The sequence below is a fragment of the Ictidomys tridecemlineatus genome, chromosome 1 (genome assembly GCF_052094955.1).
Source record: "Ictidomys tridecemlineatus isolate mIctTri1 chromosome 1, mIctTri1.hap1, whole genome shotgun sequence".
Lineage (NCBI taxonomy): Eukaryota > Metazoa > Chordata > Mammalia > Rodentia > Sciuridae > Ictidomys > Ictidomys tridecemlineatus.
In genome coordinates, this window is record NC_135477.1 from 85,184,239 (window position 1) to 85,200,382 (window position 16,144).

The following is a 16,144-nucleotide window of genomic DNA, read 5'->3' on the forward strand; positions in this document are numbered from 1 at the left end:
TGGATGAACACTCACACATCTTGCCATGGAAATATTATCATGCTCGATGATGGGTTGCACCACCATCACTCATATCACACACAATATACAAGCATCTTGTCAAAAAGATCTGAAAATTCTCAATTTCCAAACAAATCTTAGAACAATTCCCAAAATCTTGGCAACCCTCTACTATTACAGTTCAGATCTGAAATGTACCCACAAAGGCTCCTGCCTTAGGCAATGCAGTAATGTTCAGAGGTGAAAATATGGAATTATGAGAGTTCCTCATCACTGGATTACTGTATTTGCTGAATTAATAATATGAATGGACTAACAAGAGGTAACTGTAGGCAGGTGGGGTGTGGCTGGAGGAAGTAGATCATTGGGAGCATGGCTTTGGGGACTGTATCTTGTCCCTGGCTTCTCTCTCTCTCTCTCTCTCTCTCTCTCTCTCTCTCTCTCTCTCTCTCTCTGTCTCTCTCTCTCTCTCTCTCTCCCCCCCTTCCCAGCTTCCACGAGGAACAGTTTTCTTCTGCCATGATGTTTCTGCAATGCAACTGGCCAACTGTGGACTGAATCCTCTGGAACCGTGAGCCAAAATAAACCCTTCCTCCTTCAAGTTGTTTGTGTCAGGTAATTTGGTCACAGTATAACAAAAATTTGCATAACAAATCTACCAAATTCTCAATTTTACCATAGCAAACCTATCACCTATATGATTCTGCTCTTCAGTACTTTTCTTCAGATTGACTTATCTTTATTCTTTAAATAAAATTATTTGAAAGAAATGCCTATCCCTACTATAAACAGAAAACCACTCTTCCTTGTCAAAAGTAGAATGGAATTCACATACTAAAATCAGTGAAAAGTAAATCATGAAATTAAAGTCTGAACACCGTTGTCTGTCTAAGCTGGGAATCTGAGAGATCTGTTCTTTCTTGGTTATAAGGGAGGTTCTGAAGAGATTCAAGACGTGTTTAAGATGTAGAAGTACTAAACTGAGATGCTCTCCTTCAATCAACAGAATGATCAAAAGAAAATTCCTGTCCCAGTACAGGATTTGATGTTGGGTAGTGCTAGATTGTTCATCTCCATGATAGATAGTTCCCAGAAGAGTTTACCCTACACTTTGAAAAACTAGCCTAGATGGAATCATCATCCTGTCTCTCAGGCAATGACTCCGATGTGGCAATGAGTCCTGATTTGGGGGAGGAGGGACATGACTTTACACGATTATAACACAGCAGTGAGGAGGGAAAATCTCTATCTTCTCTCTACTTCTGTCACACATAACCTGCCATGTAGATTTAATTGGGTCACTTGCTGCAAAATAGCACAGATAATTTTAATAAATTTGAACATCTCCCTGGAGTATCCATCACTTGTACTTGTTAAGGGACACCTCAAGGTCACAAGATCCAGAAGACTGACAGACTGGAAAGTGACACAGGCTAACAGGACCATGATACCTTATCCACTCAACACAAGTCACTGCAAATAATTGGGTTTAAACCAGCAGAATGAGATTGTGAAAAGAAAAGGAGCCTTCAAGAGGATTTCCAAATAAACACCGATTACATTTATTCAAGTGGCTAATTATTCTACTGTGTTTCAGACCAAAGGAAAAGTTATGGTGCTTTCCCTTAAAAAAAAAATCCTTTTAAGGTTTTCAAGAAATATGACTTTATTGCTTCCATATGTAACTACTTTAGTAGTAAATTAAGCAGAAAACCATCGACCCCACCCTCCCCCCAAAATGTCCTTCCGGTTCTTTTTCAATGAACATATAAAAATATTTTGCTTAAGAATGCCACGTATTTGTCTTAAATAAATGCTGTCATGTAAACCTATTTTTAGTAAAAAGTTAACTTTATAGGGTTGCTGATAGCATTAATTTCTAATATGCAGTAATCCCATATTTCAAAAACAGTATAACAATAATTAAAGCTCAACTCCCATCCAAGCAACTACAGATTTTAAATTAGTGAAGGGTAGAGCATTACAGTAGTGAAGAACATGGGCTTTAAAGCCAGATTGTCTGGGTTTAGTCTCCACCACCTATTAGCTGTGTGACCTTGAGCAAGTTACTTGGCCTCTGTGTCTCCATTTCCTGATCTGTAAAATAAGCACAATCATATATTTATCCCATAGGACTGTTGTGAGGATCAAATGAGCAAATATTTCAAATGATTAGAATAGAACTTGATGCACAGTAAGCATTATGTAAATGCTTGTTATTATCATACAAGTAAATGTGGTTGTGCAGTTTTGATTCTTTAAAAAAAAAAAAAGTAATATTGTCCTTGGCGATCACTTTATATCTTTTAAAACAACCCAAGGCGACTGGAATGCGCCGAACATTCCATTTGCTACACCAAGAACATTTAAAAATGCTCTGACTTTTATTTCAGCCCTAACTCATGTTAAGACATTTTGCCAAGTCTGTCGTCCTAGATAAGGCAACTGAAAAACATAAATGTGAAGAGAAAGGAAAAGCCTTCACCTGCCTGGATCCAGGATTTCCCTCCAGCGACTCAAGGATGAGATCTCACAAAAGGGGAGGGATTATAACTGCAGCACAAAGACAAAAGTCCCATAACCCCAGCCAGCCTCTCCAGAACAAAGGGAGGATTTCAGGATCTAAGACGTTCTAACCAGGAGTGGACTGGGCCAGCGTCTCCCTGCAGGACAAACAGTGGCTGCCCGGCCTGCAGCTCTCCCTCTCCCACTGCTGCTTTGTCATGTGATCCTGGGAACTCTACAAGGGTTTGCCAGCACTTCACTTCTTTGGGGTGCTGGATGCTCTAGTTAGGGGACACGAGCAACGCTGAGCATGAACATGCTTCACGCAGAGGAAGAAGGGGAGTGGGCTCCTGGAAGGGGGCAGGGAAGGAAGCTGCAGATGCCTCCTTCTCTCTGGCCCTTAGGACTCCTCCAAATCTGGCAGGAAACAGTTAACAGCATAGTCCTCCCCCACCCCCCTCCCACACCTCTGCAACCTGATTGACGTCTGGTGAAATCCAGGTCTCCCTCCAGAAGCTCAGAGCCTGGTGGCTGCAGGTAACTGTGGCCTCCTTGAAGGTTATGTAAGAGACCCACGCCCAGACATGATCAAACCCTGCCTGGGCAGCCTGAAGCGAACCTGCTGTTGGCCTGGTCTGGCCCACTCTGGGTGCCAAGCTCTCACCTGCCAAAGTCAGGTGAACGCCTCTCAACCCACAAATCTCTTCACCATGGCTGGGCAGATGGGTTTCACTCACTCACTTGCTCACTCATTCATTAGGTTTTGTTTTGAATCTAGAACTTTCTGAGTGTGGCAGAAGGACCCTCATTTGGCAAAGGGTAAGCCTTTTGGGTTCCTTCGCTCTACTGAAACTCCCTACTGTCTTCCTATGCCAGAGCTCATCCCCAGTTCTGCCTCACCCTCTCAGACCTACCATGCCTCCCTTCCTGCCCTCAGCCTCCAGGACACCGCTGTCCGTAGGTCCTTTCACCCATTGGCCTTTCTACAACTAGCTATCCAGATTTAGGCAGGTCACATTGCTCTAGGGTCAATCCTCCAACCTCCCCTCGGTCCACTCATCTCCCGGGTCATCTGACAACAGGGCATCCCGTGACATCATGTGTGAGGACTCTCAGATCTTCATCTCCAGACCTCTCTCGAATGACAACTCTCTCCTCAACATCTCCCCCCAGTCTCCCGACAGCCATGCCCAGCATAACTGGTCCAAATCAGACAGGACTATCCACTTCTCCCAGGTTTCCATGCTTCTCCAGGACATGGTCCTGTGGCTTTCCTGGGACTCACCCTTGGCTTATCTCTTCCTATCTCAACTAAGATTCAGAATTAATCTTTTCTCATCACCTCCACTGCTACCCCAGGGCCGGCCATCCACCACCATCTCCTTCCTAGATTACTGCAGGAGTGTCCTAGCTGGTCTCTCTGCTTCTAGTCTACGGTCTTCCCTCCACAGACTCTTCTCCACAACACAGACACAGCAGTCCTTTTACAAAGGAAATGGCTTCCTATCTCAACCTGAATAAAAGCCAGACTTTATTAGGACCTACTGTGCTTCACACACTGTGTCTCCCCCACCCCAACTCAACCTCCCTGAAGTCCTGCCCACTACTCTACTCCAGCCTCACTGGCCTCTGTGCTGTCCTGTGCCTCAAGCCATTTGCACTTGCCACTCCCCTCTACCAGCACTGCTCTTCCCCTGGATATCTGTATACCCTGCTTTCTTAAGGTTTCTGTTCAAATGTTGTCATAGCAAAGAGTCATCATGTAAATGACCAGTATATATAAAATGATAACCCCCTAAGCTCTGCTTTATTTCTCCTACACCACTTACCATCATCTAGCACATTACACTTTTATCATATATTGTCCATTTTCTTCCATCAGAATGGAAGTCCCCTTAGAACAATAGCTTTGAAGGTTTTCTATACTATATTTCCAGTGCCTTATAACCATGCAGGATACAAGTAGATATTCAACAAATACTCACAGAAGAAATGAATGATTTCTTCTTAGAAAAGAACAGACATTTGTACAACTAGGATACAACTAAGAGATGTTCTGTGAAATGTTTTCTCAGATTTTGGAGGTTTCCTTGGACTTTGCCCAGCTGGGCTTGCTCTACTCCAGGATGTGAGGGAGTGGCACTTTTTAAAATTTCATTCATTTATTCATTCTTCTTTTTTTCCATATTTACTGAGAGTCTACTGATTGCCAGCCCAGAATGCTCACCCCCCAATGATGACTCTTAAAAACGTCCTGAAAGCACATCCCTGTGTATTCCCCAGAGGTCCCAGGAGGTAGAGCCTATTCCTCTACACAGCCAGGAGGCTCTCCTTCTCCTGCGAGTCTTCCTTCTGCTGCTTCTGCATTTCCCCCTCTGTCAGCTGCCACACTCTGGTGGTGAGATTTCCTTGGCTCCTCCTGGTGGGGGAATAGGCGACTTTCTGGTTGGGTCTGATGCAGAAACAGATCGCACAGAACAACGTGTATCCCACCAATTTCCTGTACCCTGTGCTATGCACGGCCCAAGAATATCACTGTCCAATCGCTTTCTTTAAAATATCATATAGGTACCCTCTTACCAGAGGAAAAATGGGACAAATAGATTTGCAAAATAAAGGCACTGGGGAAAAGATGGAAAAACGCACTTTCAAAGAGAGAAAGAAGGAGCAAGATATGAGATACCACAAGAGTCGGAATGTATGGAACACCTGTCCCATAGGGGACAACTGTGCCAGATGCCACTACTATTATAGCTCACATAAATGTGCTTTTAATGAACTAGGCACTTAAAACTTACACGTATTAACTCATTGGATCCTCAAAACAACCCTTTGAAGCTGTACTGTTTATTACTTCATTGTACAGATGAGGAAACTTGGGGCCCTTTATGTACTTTCTCAAGGTCATACACAAATATGGCAGCTCTACAGAGGTACCCCCCAAGGAGGGTCTGAGTACAATGTTTAATAATTGGGATTTCTGTGTATCATATTTTGAAACAAAGAAAATGGAATTCGAGCAATGTCTGGTATTTTCTCATTAAGAAGCTCCGTTAATGTGTTACAGTGTGATTTGTACCTAGGTGTGTCTGCCTACTTCCTGGGCCTGTGGTATTATTCACCCTAGTCACTTGCTGCCAGGAGATGACAGCATGAATCCTGCTGAGAAAATATTCACAAAAGAGTAACTATATAATTTTGTTTTGCTTAATGACAGTGCATTCAAAGTACTGAGGAGAAAAGACTGGAATGATAAACTAAGAAGTCAGGTGATCTGGTGGCCTTTATATCCAACATTTTATGATCTACCATTCTTAGACTTTAAAAAAAAACAGAAAAAAATCATCTTCCCATCTAAAATAAGATAATGAAAAGCAGTTTTAAAATGTGCTTTCTGTGTCAGAGAACAGCTATGAGGCTGGGGTCGTGGCTCAGTGGTAAAACACTTGCCTGGCATGTGTGAGGCACTGGGTTCAATCCTCAGCACCACATAAAAATAAATAAAGGTTAAAAAAAGAACAACAATGTAATTTCATGCCAAATACTAGGTTATGAGTAAGTCAACTAAAGCAGACAACATACATGTACATGTATTAACTGGAAATGTTCTCCCTGTGAGTACACAGCATTGTTTGAACCATCAGCCAACTGTATTCTCCATAACCAGATAAGTGTTTTCATGTTCATTTTATAGATAAGAAAGTTTAGGCCCAGGGAAAATAGGGATTGAATCAGGACAGAAGCCCAGTGCTAACAGAGACCAATCCAATCCTTGGTCACTGCAGTACACTGTCTCCCAGACTCTCCAATTTAAGGGACCTTTCTCAAGTTTTGAAATATACAGAAAGCCTCTTCTCATGCTCCTAGTGTGATCCAGAAGAAATGAAAGTGAACATTTCCAGTAGCAAACTGCAGTTTATCTCCTTGACTATTCCTCTTCTAAGTTTCTCTTAAGATTTTCCCAGTATTAATCTTGGCCTGGAAAATCTCTTGGCCTCACTCTTCTGAGTTAGACCTGAGGTTACAGAGAGGATCCATGCAAATGCCAAAATTATTCTTAGCCCAGGAATTTCCTGTGGGTCACCTTAAGCTGAAGTCACCCTGTAGGTTTTAGTTTACACCAAGAGGTGTCTAGGAGAACCCAGGAGTCTCTGTCCACCAAACTAGAGAGTCTCTAACATCCATCCAAATGCCTGGTGCTCCCTCTTGCCTCTTCTTCCTGGGATCCTATTAAATGAATGAATGAATGAATAAATAAATAAATAAATAAATGCCCAGGGGGGAGGTCAGGCCTCTCAGAAAAGTCCTGTTAACAGCAGTGATGGCTGATAACAGAAGCCAATGGATTCCAGAGGCAAGAGTGGTTTGTTTCTCCAGCAGAGTTGAAACAGATGTTTAAAATCCCCTTCTCAATAACAACTACAACTTTGATCTCTAAAATCAGGCTCTAAATAAAAGTCCTATTCTGGTGTTTTGAAAGATCCAAGTATCAAAATTTTTTAAGAAGAAAGCAAGACTTTTCCATCGCAATTACACGGGAGGCACAGAGGGAAGGTGAATGGGGAAAGAAAACAGTCCTCGGAGGGCAACATGATTTCCCCCAAATCCTTCCAAGTCCCCATTCCTGATTACAGTAGTACAAAGTAGCCTTCAAGAGTACCTACGTTTACGTTTGAGAAAGGACTCTCAGGTGCGTTAATGACTTGTGTCTGCCCTTGCTTCTTCCAAGCAATCAGGTAGATATTCAGTCCTGTGTAGTGTGTGGATTTGGTGTGATCACATTTAACCAGCAGTTCCTTTCCTTCTTAATGCAATTCTCCAAGGCCTAAAGCAAATTAGTCTACATAAAGGAAAAACTCAGCAAGCGGAGAGGGGTGGAAACTAACACATTATAGTAATACCAGGAGAGAACCAAAGGCCCTCAGAGAGCAAGGCCATTTCAAGTCCCTCCAAAAAAATGTAAACAAATTGATGAGGAAGATGTCCCCATATGTCATCATCACAAGGAAATCAATGAACAATTCAAATCTTGAATAATTTATGGAAAGATGTTGGTATCCAATAGTGACTTTATTTATTTTAAAAATCATAAGGAACTTTCATTCTCCAGTGCTCGTCTCTAGAGCCCTATGTGTTTTTGTTCCCCCTAAACATCCTCAAAAGTAATTGAGTTCTACTATACACAAGGAACTGTGCTGGCAAAAACGAAGACTTGTCCTTGGAAATATAAATTATTTCACTTATTTTTTTGTGTCTTCGATAAGAACATTTTGAATGATGACTGTCAAGTACTGCCTGGCCTTCCTCCAAGTTGCACTGGATTTGTTCTGGTTGATAAACATTCCACTGAATCCCTGAATCCTGTTTCATTATCCTGAGCAACTCTGGGGCACCTCTTGGTAAGACGGACATGAGAGAGAGTTGGATATGGGATTTGTTAGAATTCATAATGAGGGGTTTCCATGGTCATGGATGGTGGCTGGGAGCAGTATGAGATAGGCGGGGGGTCACTTTGCAAAGGGGTAGGCATTTCCTGTTTCCATCTGGAGCTCTGAAGGAGATGACCTCACAGGCTGCCCTCTTTCATTATGACAACAACCACACCATGCACACCAGATGGGAGAGCAAGGTCAGAGAGCAAGACCAGGTTCCCCCTTCCCTGGCTGCTCTCAGTTTCCCAAGTGGTGAAAATGGATTCCCCAAGGTCCCAAAGGCCTTGGAGAGGAGAAAACAGTGGCTGAGTTGAGCACCCAGGCCCAACATAGTGCAAAGAAAGAGACCTTATAGCAGATATTTCTGGAAGATGCATCTGGGCCAGTGGCCAGGGGCCAAGATTCCAATGTTCTGGAGTATAAAACCAGGATGATGCCAAAAGGAGGCTAAGTCAGAGTGAAGTCAGAAGGAGAATCACCAAGTCCTCACCAACACCCGTGGGAGGATCCTAACCACAGATCTTGGTTACGAATGCCAGGGTAGCCAGCAAGAATGTGGTCACACCTTGGGGAAGAGCCCAGGCCAGTCAGTCTGCAGCAGTGCCCAGAAGGACCCAGAAAACAATCTTTCGATCAGGGATTGGGCCCCTTTCCACTGCCAACTGCCGTCTGCCCTTACCAAGAAACCACATTTTATACCCACTTGGCAAGGAAGAGGATAGAGAGAAGAAATCTGAGATGCTCAACATTTTGCTTAAAGACACTAAGTGGTAACCAAAAATGACTGCTTACGTTATTCATCAGACCCAGGTTTTCTGTATAAATATTTATATAAATACATTTATACAAATAAAGTAAAACATACTCTTTACCCTTCACATCCCACTGTCTACAGGGCAGGACTTCATGAAAATAAGATAGATTGTTGACAAAATAAACTGTATCTGGGTATAGTATGGGTCAATATTTTTAAAAAATATATTGAAATATAATTGTAATATTTACTGCCTGCCTTCTGTGATCCAGGCATTGGAGATGTGGAAACAAGTGGGCCAGCCTCCACTTTCAAAGAACTCAGTCTCTTAAGGTATAGAGTTAAATAATAGCTGTGATACCGATGAGAAGGGCTATTCTAAAATATACACTAGGCAGAGTGGCACGAAGGGTACAATGTTGACCTCTGAGAGAATTCAGGAGACCTTCTAAATGAAGGACCCTCAATCGACATCCTAAAGGACAATTTGAGGATTTCTAGTTGGAAGTGGGAGAAACATCTAAATTTGCTAAAACAAAAATAAAAAGGAAGAAAGATATTTCTTGAAGATATATGATGGATACTCACAGAACTGAATGAACTTGACATCCAAGGGCTAAGAACTGGAACCTGGGCAGCCACCAGAGCCTCAGAGACTAGATCTGGAGCTGGAAGCCACCCATCTGTTTCTCTTTGTTCATTCACATATTTCTTCCAAGAACAGACTATTTTCTTCCAGTTAATGACTTCTACTCCAATCCTTCTGCAGTTGCCATTCAAGAGGAAAAATATATGCCTCCAAACTTGAATTGGAAAAATCCCAAGGAAGGATTCTGATTGGCTGTTTGGGCCATGTGTGACTCCTGGGCTAATCACTGTGGCCAGGTGGGAAGAGTGTTATGATTGGTCCATTCTGGATAGTATGCCCATCCCACTGCACTCAGGAAGGCAAGGCCACATGAAATAGTGGCAGCATCATTTGGACTTGTGACCAGAGCAATGGAAGAGACACCCCATAAAGAAGGTGCTTGTTGTTCATAAGGAGAAGGACGCTAAGCAGACCAAAGTAACTGTCCAGGCCCAGGCAACCTGTGGCATCACACTACATTTCCATGTCCTCAGGAATCGGCAGTCCAAACCATCAGGCTATTTTCCTTCAATGTGATACAGTTTAGATATGTCTGACTGCCCATTAGCTTAGAGGGACCATCCTACCTGTTAAAAGCCCACCAGGTCACCACAGGTTAATAAACTGACACCCCTTTCACGATGCCTTCCATCTCAAACTGGTCTCTCCACCTTGAAGTTTTACTGAAATTTTTCCTAATCTCTCCTATGGAACTTAATCATTGTCTAGCTTATGTAATCAACATTTCTAAATAGGAAACTTTCTCCTTCCCCAAAACAAAGAATGAGAGAGAGAAGTCCCCTGAACATGAGGACGATACACTGTAGTACTGTCGCCTTTCCCCCGAAGGGATTGATGGAGAAGATATCTTGCCCAAGAATTTGGGCTAGCCAGAAACAAAAAGGGTAGGGGGGGATCACTTTAAAAAATTTTTGGTAAAGTATTTGTTTAACTAATGAGAATCACGAGGGATACATGGCTGTGTTGTAGGGCAAAGGGCTCTCAATGGGTCTCTTCTCTGCTGACAAACTGAGTCCCCGAGGCAGAGTCTGGAACTGAAACAGCTCTGTATGAGGTTCAACTTTATCTTCATTGAAATCTTAGCAGGTTATGTCACCTTTACAAAAAATGTCTCTCTTCCTTAATGAGGTTTTCTATAATGACTCATTCCTTCTATGGCATTCAGGAACTCCTCTGGGGAATTTCTGGGTTGGGGACACACACACACACACACACACACACACACACACACACGGTCACACACCTGTGTGCATGTGTGTAGTCAATGAAACTTCAGGAAAAGGGAGAAAGGGAAAGAGGAAAACAACAAGTAAGCCCATGAGATTAAAAATAATTCACCTTTAAAAATGATCATTAAAATTCTTGAAACATCATTAGACCTCTAAATATTTACTGTGTTGAGGGTTATTTTTTCAGATTAGGTACCTGCCTTCCAAACACTAAATGAGCTAATTTAAAAAAAAAAAAGTAAATAAATAAAAAGCCCAAACAAGCCAAGTCTGAAGAAGGAGGATCACTTGAGCCAGGAGTTGAAGATCAGCCTGGGTAACACAGAGAAACCATAACAGTGGCCTCAGGCTCCTCAACTCCATTCCCAGCACACTCAACCTGACTGCCACCTTATCTGTCTTGGACAAAAACTGGAGACTTCTAGGTTCTGGAAAGGACTCTCTCCCGCCTCTTTTCTCAATTCACCCTCTCTCCAGGCCTCTGTCCATCAGTGATGTAAGTAGCACATCTGTGTGTAGGGGGAGGTCTCCTGGACCATAACCAGCCCTCACATCTTGCTCCCCTAGAGTTTCCCCTGTCACCTCTCTTCCTAGTAAAAGATTCACAAAGAAGATGAAGAACTATGACAGTGAGACATAGTGACATCTTTGGACCCCAAGGTGGCAGCTCATTGAACTTCACCATCCCTTATCTCTATTAAGTGATGGCAAAACATACTGGGAAGATCAAAACCTCTTAAGTCCAGTGCCCTGGTTCTAGGCCTGGTTCTGCTACTTATTGGCTGTAACCTGGAATAACTCATTTCTCTTTTCTGAGCCTCAGAGACCCAACCTATAAATGAAGGAAGGTCACAATTACATCTAATATTCAGGTCTTTTACAAGATAACACATATGGAAAACACTTGATTCATATGTCATTCTTTCATTCATTTTCCTTCCTTATTCTGCTATTCCTTGTTCTCTGCATTTCCTGGTATGGCCTTGGGAATAATTTTAAAATTCTCAATATTAGTCCATTTTCTGTTGCTATAGCAAAATATCTGAGGTTAGGCAATTTAGAAAGAAAAAAGTTTACTTAGCTCATAGTTTGGAAGGCTTAAGATCCAAAGAGCATAGCACCAGCTCTGAAAGGCCCCCTGGCTTTGTCAGATCATGGAAATGGATGTCATGGCAGAAATGTGTGGAAGAAAGAGAAATCCTCAGAAGACAAGAAGACAGAGAGCAGCAAGGAGCCAGTCTTGCTCTTTTATGTATGCCTTCTCTAGAGAACTAACCAGGCCCCCACAGGAACTACATCAATCCTTTCCAAGGGCAGTGTCTCCAATGACCTAATGACTTGCCATCAGGCCCACCTCTTAACAGTACCACAATGGAGACCAAACTTCCAACATGTGAACCCTTTGGGGGACACACACCATATTCAAATTATGGCACTCTCTAAGCCTCAGTTTCTTCATCTATAAAACAGATAATATCTGTATTACAGAGTTATTTTCAGAAGCAGATATCATTAAATATCAAACACGTGTTATAGCTCAGTAAAAAAGTAGTTGTTGTGATTAATAAAGTGTCATACCATAGTAGTTATTTTGGCTATGACTACTATGCTTCCCAAGAGGTTCACAATTTCTGATACACATGGCCTCTGTAGGCAGCTGTGGACTGGATTTGCACCCGCAAAAAGGAAAAAAGGGAGGAAAGCACGTCTTCATACTTTACATCATTCGAGAGGCATATGAGCTGGAGCCGCAGAGAGTGGGAGAGGTTGCCTAAGTGAACAGAAGACACCAAGAACAGAACGTGTCAACATTACCGAGGGCCTGATGGCTTACACTAAAATATGCACTTTAAAGATTGAATGATAAATTATCAGAGCCTTCAGTGAGGTCCAATCCCTCTATTTTTAAGTCTTTGATTAATAACATTAATAAACACTTTTTTTTTTTTTTGCTCGAATCTCCTATTAAACCGAGAAAACAAAAATCCAGGCATTCCTGGAGCCCTTGAAGCGGAACGGTTGTGGATTCTGGCCCACTCCAATCATTAACCACTGGGCTCCCAGAACAGCCTGTCCTGGGGCTGCCCACAGAATGACCCAGGGCACTTCCTGAGAACCCCAGGAGGACTTTCTGGCCACCCTTGAGATGCCAGGCACTTCCAGACAACCTGCTTCTAAGCTGCATCCTTTTCTCTTTCCCCCTGAAGGCAAGAAGATGAAAAAGGACCAGCTACATTTTTTTTTAGTGGAAATATGGTTTGTTGGGTTTTCCTCTTATTACCAAATCCTCTGTCTACATTTTCACATCACTCTCTAAACAAACCAATAATGTGGCTGTGTCTGTGTATCCATCAAAAAACAGAAAACAAGGACGGGAGGGGGTGTCAGAGCAAAGGGAGTACTAACAAGGAGAGCAGGGACCAGGTAGGAATAGTAAGAGAAAAAAAAAATAAGAGCATATTTCTGATCAACTACAAGAAGGCTTGTTATTGGCACAGAAACTTGGAGACCCCAAATCATCCTTCATGATTTCCCAAGTGACTAGTGCCTATTTCTAAGAGGGCTATTGGTGCTCATAGGAAAGGAAGGAGAAAATGAGGATGAAGTTCAAGCCACCTGACTTTTGAAGACTGACAAAAATATTTGCATCCGCCTGTAAGAGTCAAGAGAGCACAGTTCTTCATAAACTGGCCATTGAACTGAAAAAACAGATTTTGGGGGGTGTTTCCTGCCTGGGTTCTGGGAAATGTGGAATACAGTCCCAACACAAAGACCCCTGGAAGCAGGGATAGCATCTACCAGAATCAGCACTTCACACCACCCCCTAAGACAGGCTTGGCACTCTGGAAGTGCATTTTGAACAAATGGATAATTCCATCCATTCACCTCTTTCAGCCCTGATGTCCTCATGGGGAAAAAGAAGTGGTTGAGAGAGGTTGTCTCTATGGCCCTTTTGGCTCTAGGAGTTTACGGTTCTGGGACTCTGTCCAGCTGACGTAAAAGAGGCCAATCCCTCTCTTCACAACTAGGCCGCCATCATTTAGTAAAGACAGGAAGGGTGATACACAGCCTAACAATTCCCAACTCTCAGCTACCAATCTACCTTATTTTCACTTGTCTTCTGTTTACTAGTGGCAAAGAGTTAATAATTTTCATATCTGAGATACCTGCTTTCACTTGAATCAGGATTAATTTATACATAGCTATGCTATGACTTTCTGTTATAGCTCAAACTGGCCATGCTCCAAGCCTGGATTTAAAGCAAGAGCATGATTAATCCATTCCCTAGGCTCTCCCTGGCCTCCAATCATGAAGTTTCATCCTTCCAGGTTGTTTGGATGCCTGGACCCCCCAACAACATAGGCATCCAATAAGGCAGGTGGACAACCTACTTACAAAAATCAATATAGCATATCATACCCCACAACCAGGCAAGACCTGGCACCAGAGATGTAGTAGTCTCACATGTGGTTCCTGTCCTCGAGAAGCTTTCGATGCGCCACAACTCACACAATACACTCTAAAATATTAGGGCCTTAGTGTATCTCTCCTCTAGGAAATAAGTTAAAACCTTTAAAAAAATTACTACTTAGAGCCAATAAAAAATGGAAAAAAAAATTACTATTTGGAAGTAATTTCAAATTTGAAAAGCTGAAAAAAAAATGCACAAAGAAAACCAAACACTCTCTACCCAGACTTACCTCTTGTTAACATTTTACTTCATCTCCTATTGTGTACAAGCTTGCTTTTTACAAGGACAGGACAGCTTTCTTGTGGGTTTATTTCTCCCAGAATCATTTGTGGTAACTTGCACGCATCATGCCCCTTTGATCTGATCATATCCCCTAAAGATTTATAGGCTTTCACGTTGAATTTTTTTAAATCCCTTTTTTTTAGGATATCTATAAAATCAATACAAGAGTATAAAATAGAAAAAAAAAAACTCTTAGGTACAAAAGTTAATTTTTAAAACAGGATAACAAAAAATAAATAAATAAAGATTTTGTTGAATACAAACTATTAAGGTCTCCAATGATAGCATTTCCAGGACAGCAGCAGAACGGCATGGGAAACTCCAAACACCTATCACCCCTGGACAGTCAACTCATCTCGTTTCTTGGCCTTTGTCTCATTGGAACAGCAAACGCCTCCATTTTAGTTTAGAAGGGAGGAAGAAGATCGTTGAAGCTAACCAGTGTACTGATGACTGCAAGAGTCCATCCTCCTCTGGGAATAGCATGGGGAAACCTGTCCCTACGAATAGACTCCAGAACTAGTTAGCTCCCAAAGGCCAGGGCTGCAGGGACAACCTGCTTTCAAGACACATCTCTTCTGCTCATAAGTTCATGAAAATATTCCTTTTCTCCTTGAGTTAAAACGTAACCACACAATTTCCTACACAGGACAAAAGATAGGAAGGGTTACTCACTACTTTTTTTTTTTTTTTTTTTTTTTTTAAGCCTCAGAAGGCAAAAATTGCCACCTATGACTCCCAGCCAAGGATAGTGGAGCAGTTACTCAGGCACCTCCACTGTGGACAAATACCAACTTGCCCAAGGCCCATGTTACTCAGTCGTGGCAAGTAAAAAGGAATAAACCAGGTAAGCCCATTCCATTATTCATCATCCAGCAGATAAATCACTCTTTTTCCTTTGGCAGTAAATGATTTTGCTTACTTGGTACTATTTTTAATAAACCTATTGTACATGGCTACATTCCATGGAGATAAACATATAAAAATAATTTCCTTATTAAAATTATTTTTGCTAAATCCCTTCCTTCCTTATAACATCTAAAATCAATAAATTAGCATTTTTAGTCACACATTTTTTTTAAGTTAACACACTCCTGAAAACTAAAATAAGTAAGTAAAAACATGCATAGTTCTTTAAATTTTTTTAAGTTAACACATACCTGAAAACTAAAATAAATAAGTAAAAGCCCATGCATAGTTCTTTTCAAATCTCATAAAAGGTAGACAGGCTTAAATCAACATGACTCTTTACTGTCAAGGTAACTCCAAGGTAATTCTGATTATATGACTCCAAAACATTTACCTTGCACTAATCTTCCTTTTAAGGGGGAGGGGGGATTATACACGGATAATAATACAAAGGTAGATTTAAAGTGAAAGGAAGATAAGGGGGGGAAAGTAGGTTTACCTCCGAAGTCTAAATGTACAGTATCTCTACAGCAAGAGTTTTAGAAGGACGTGTATAAACATGAACTTCATCCGAAAACAGGCTGGCAAAGAAATGAGGAAAAGAAAGGTAAGCATATGAAGATGTCCAGCTTGGCTGGGGGAAAACACAAAAGATCCTTCGATCTACCTTGTTTGGATGCCCTTCGCCGAATCTTCATTTTGGGGAAGGAAGGCCAGGAGTAGTTAAAAGGTGAGTCCGAGTCAGAATCCATGCTTTTGTTTTGGTGAAATGAACAGACTCAGGAAGAGCTCGTGCCAGCCAGGAGGCAAGCCTCCCCGGTGATGTCAAAGGAAGGAATGAGGCTGGATGAAACAGCTCCCGAACGCAGGGAGGGAGAGGCAATAAATGTTTTGCTTCCCTCGGGCGTTCAG

At 42.0% G+C, this 16,144-nt stretch overlaps 1 protein-coding gene across 9 annotated transcripts in view; it reads right to left on the reverse strand.

Moving 5' to 3' along the window:
* Arhgef28 (Rho guanine nucleotide exchange factor 28) overlaps positions 1 to 16,144 on the reverse strand; it is a 291,621-nt gene that overhangs the window by 105,643 nt on the left and 169,834 nt on the right. The window contains exon 1 of one of the 9 annotated variants that reach the window (XM_005328954.5): positions 15,900 to 16,122. The exons of 7 other annotated variants lie outside the window; for them this stretch is intronic. In XM_005328954.5, the coding sequence (XP_005329011.2) occupies positions 15,900 to 15,984 (85 nt within the window). In that variant the 5' untranslated portion in view covers positions 15,985 to 16,122. Of the gene's footprint in view, positions 1 to 14,270; positions 14,299 to 15,899; positions 16,123 to 16,144 lie in introns of those variants that run through there. One more of the 9 variants, XM_078043600.1, reaches the window with a different exon arrangement.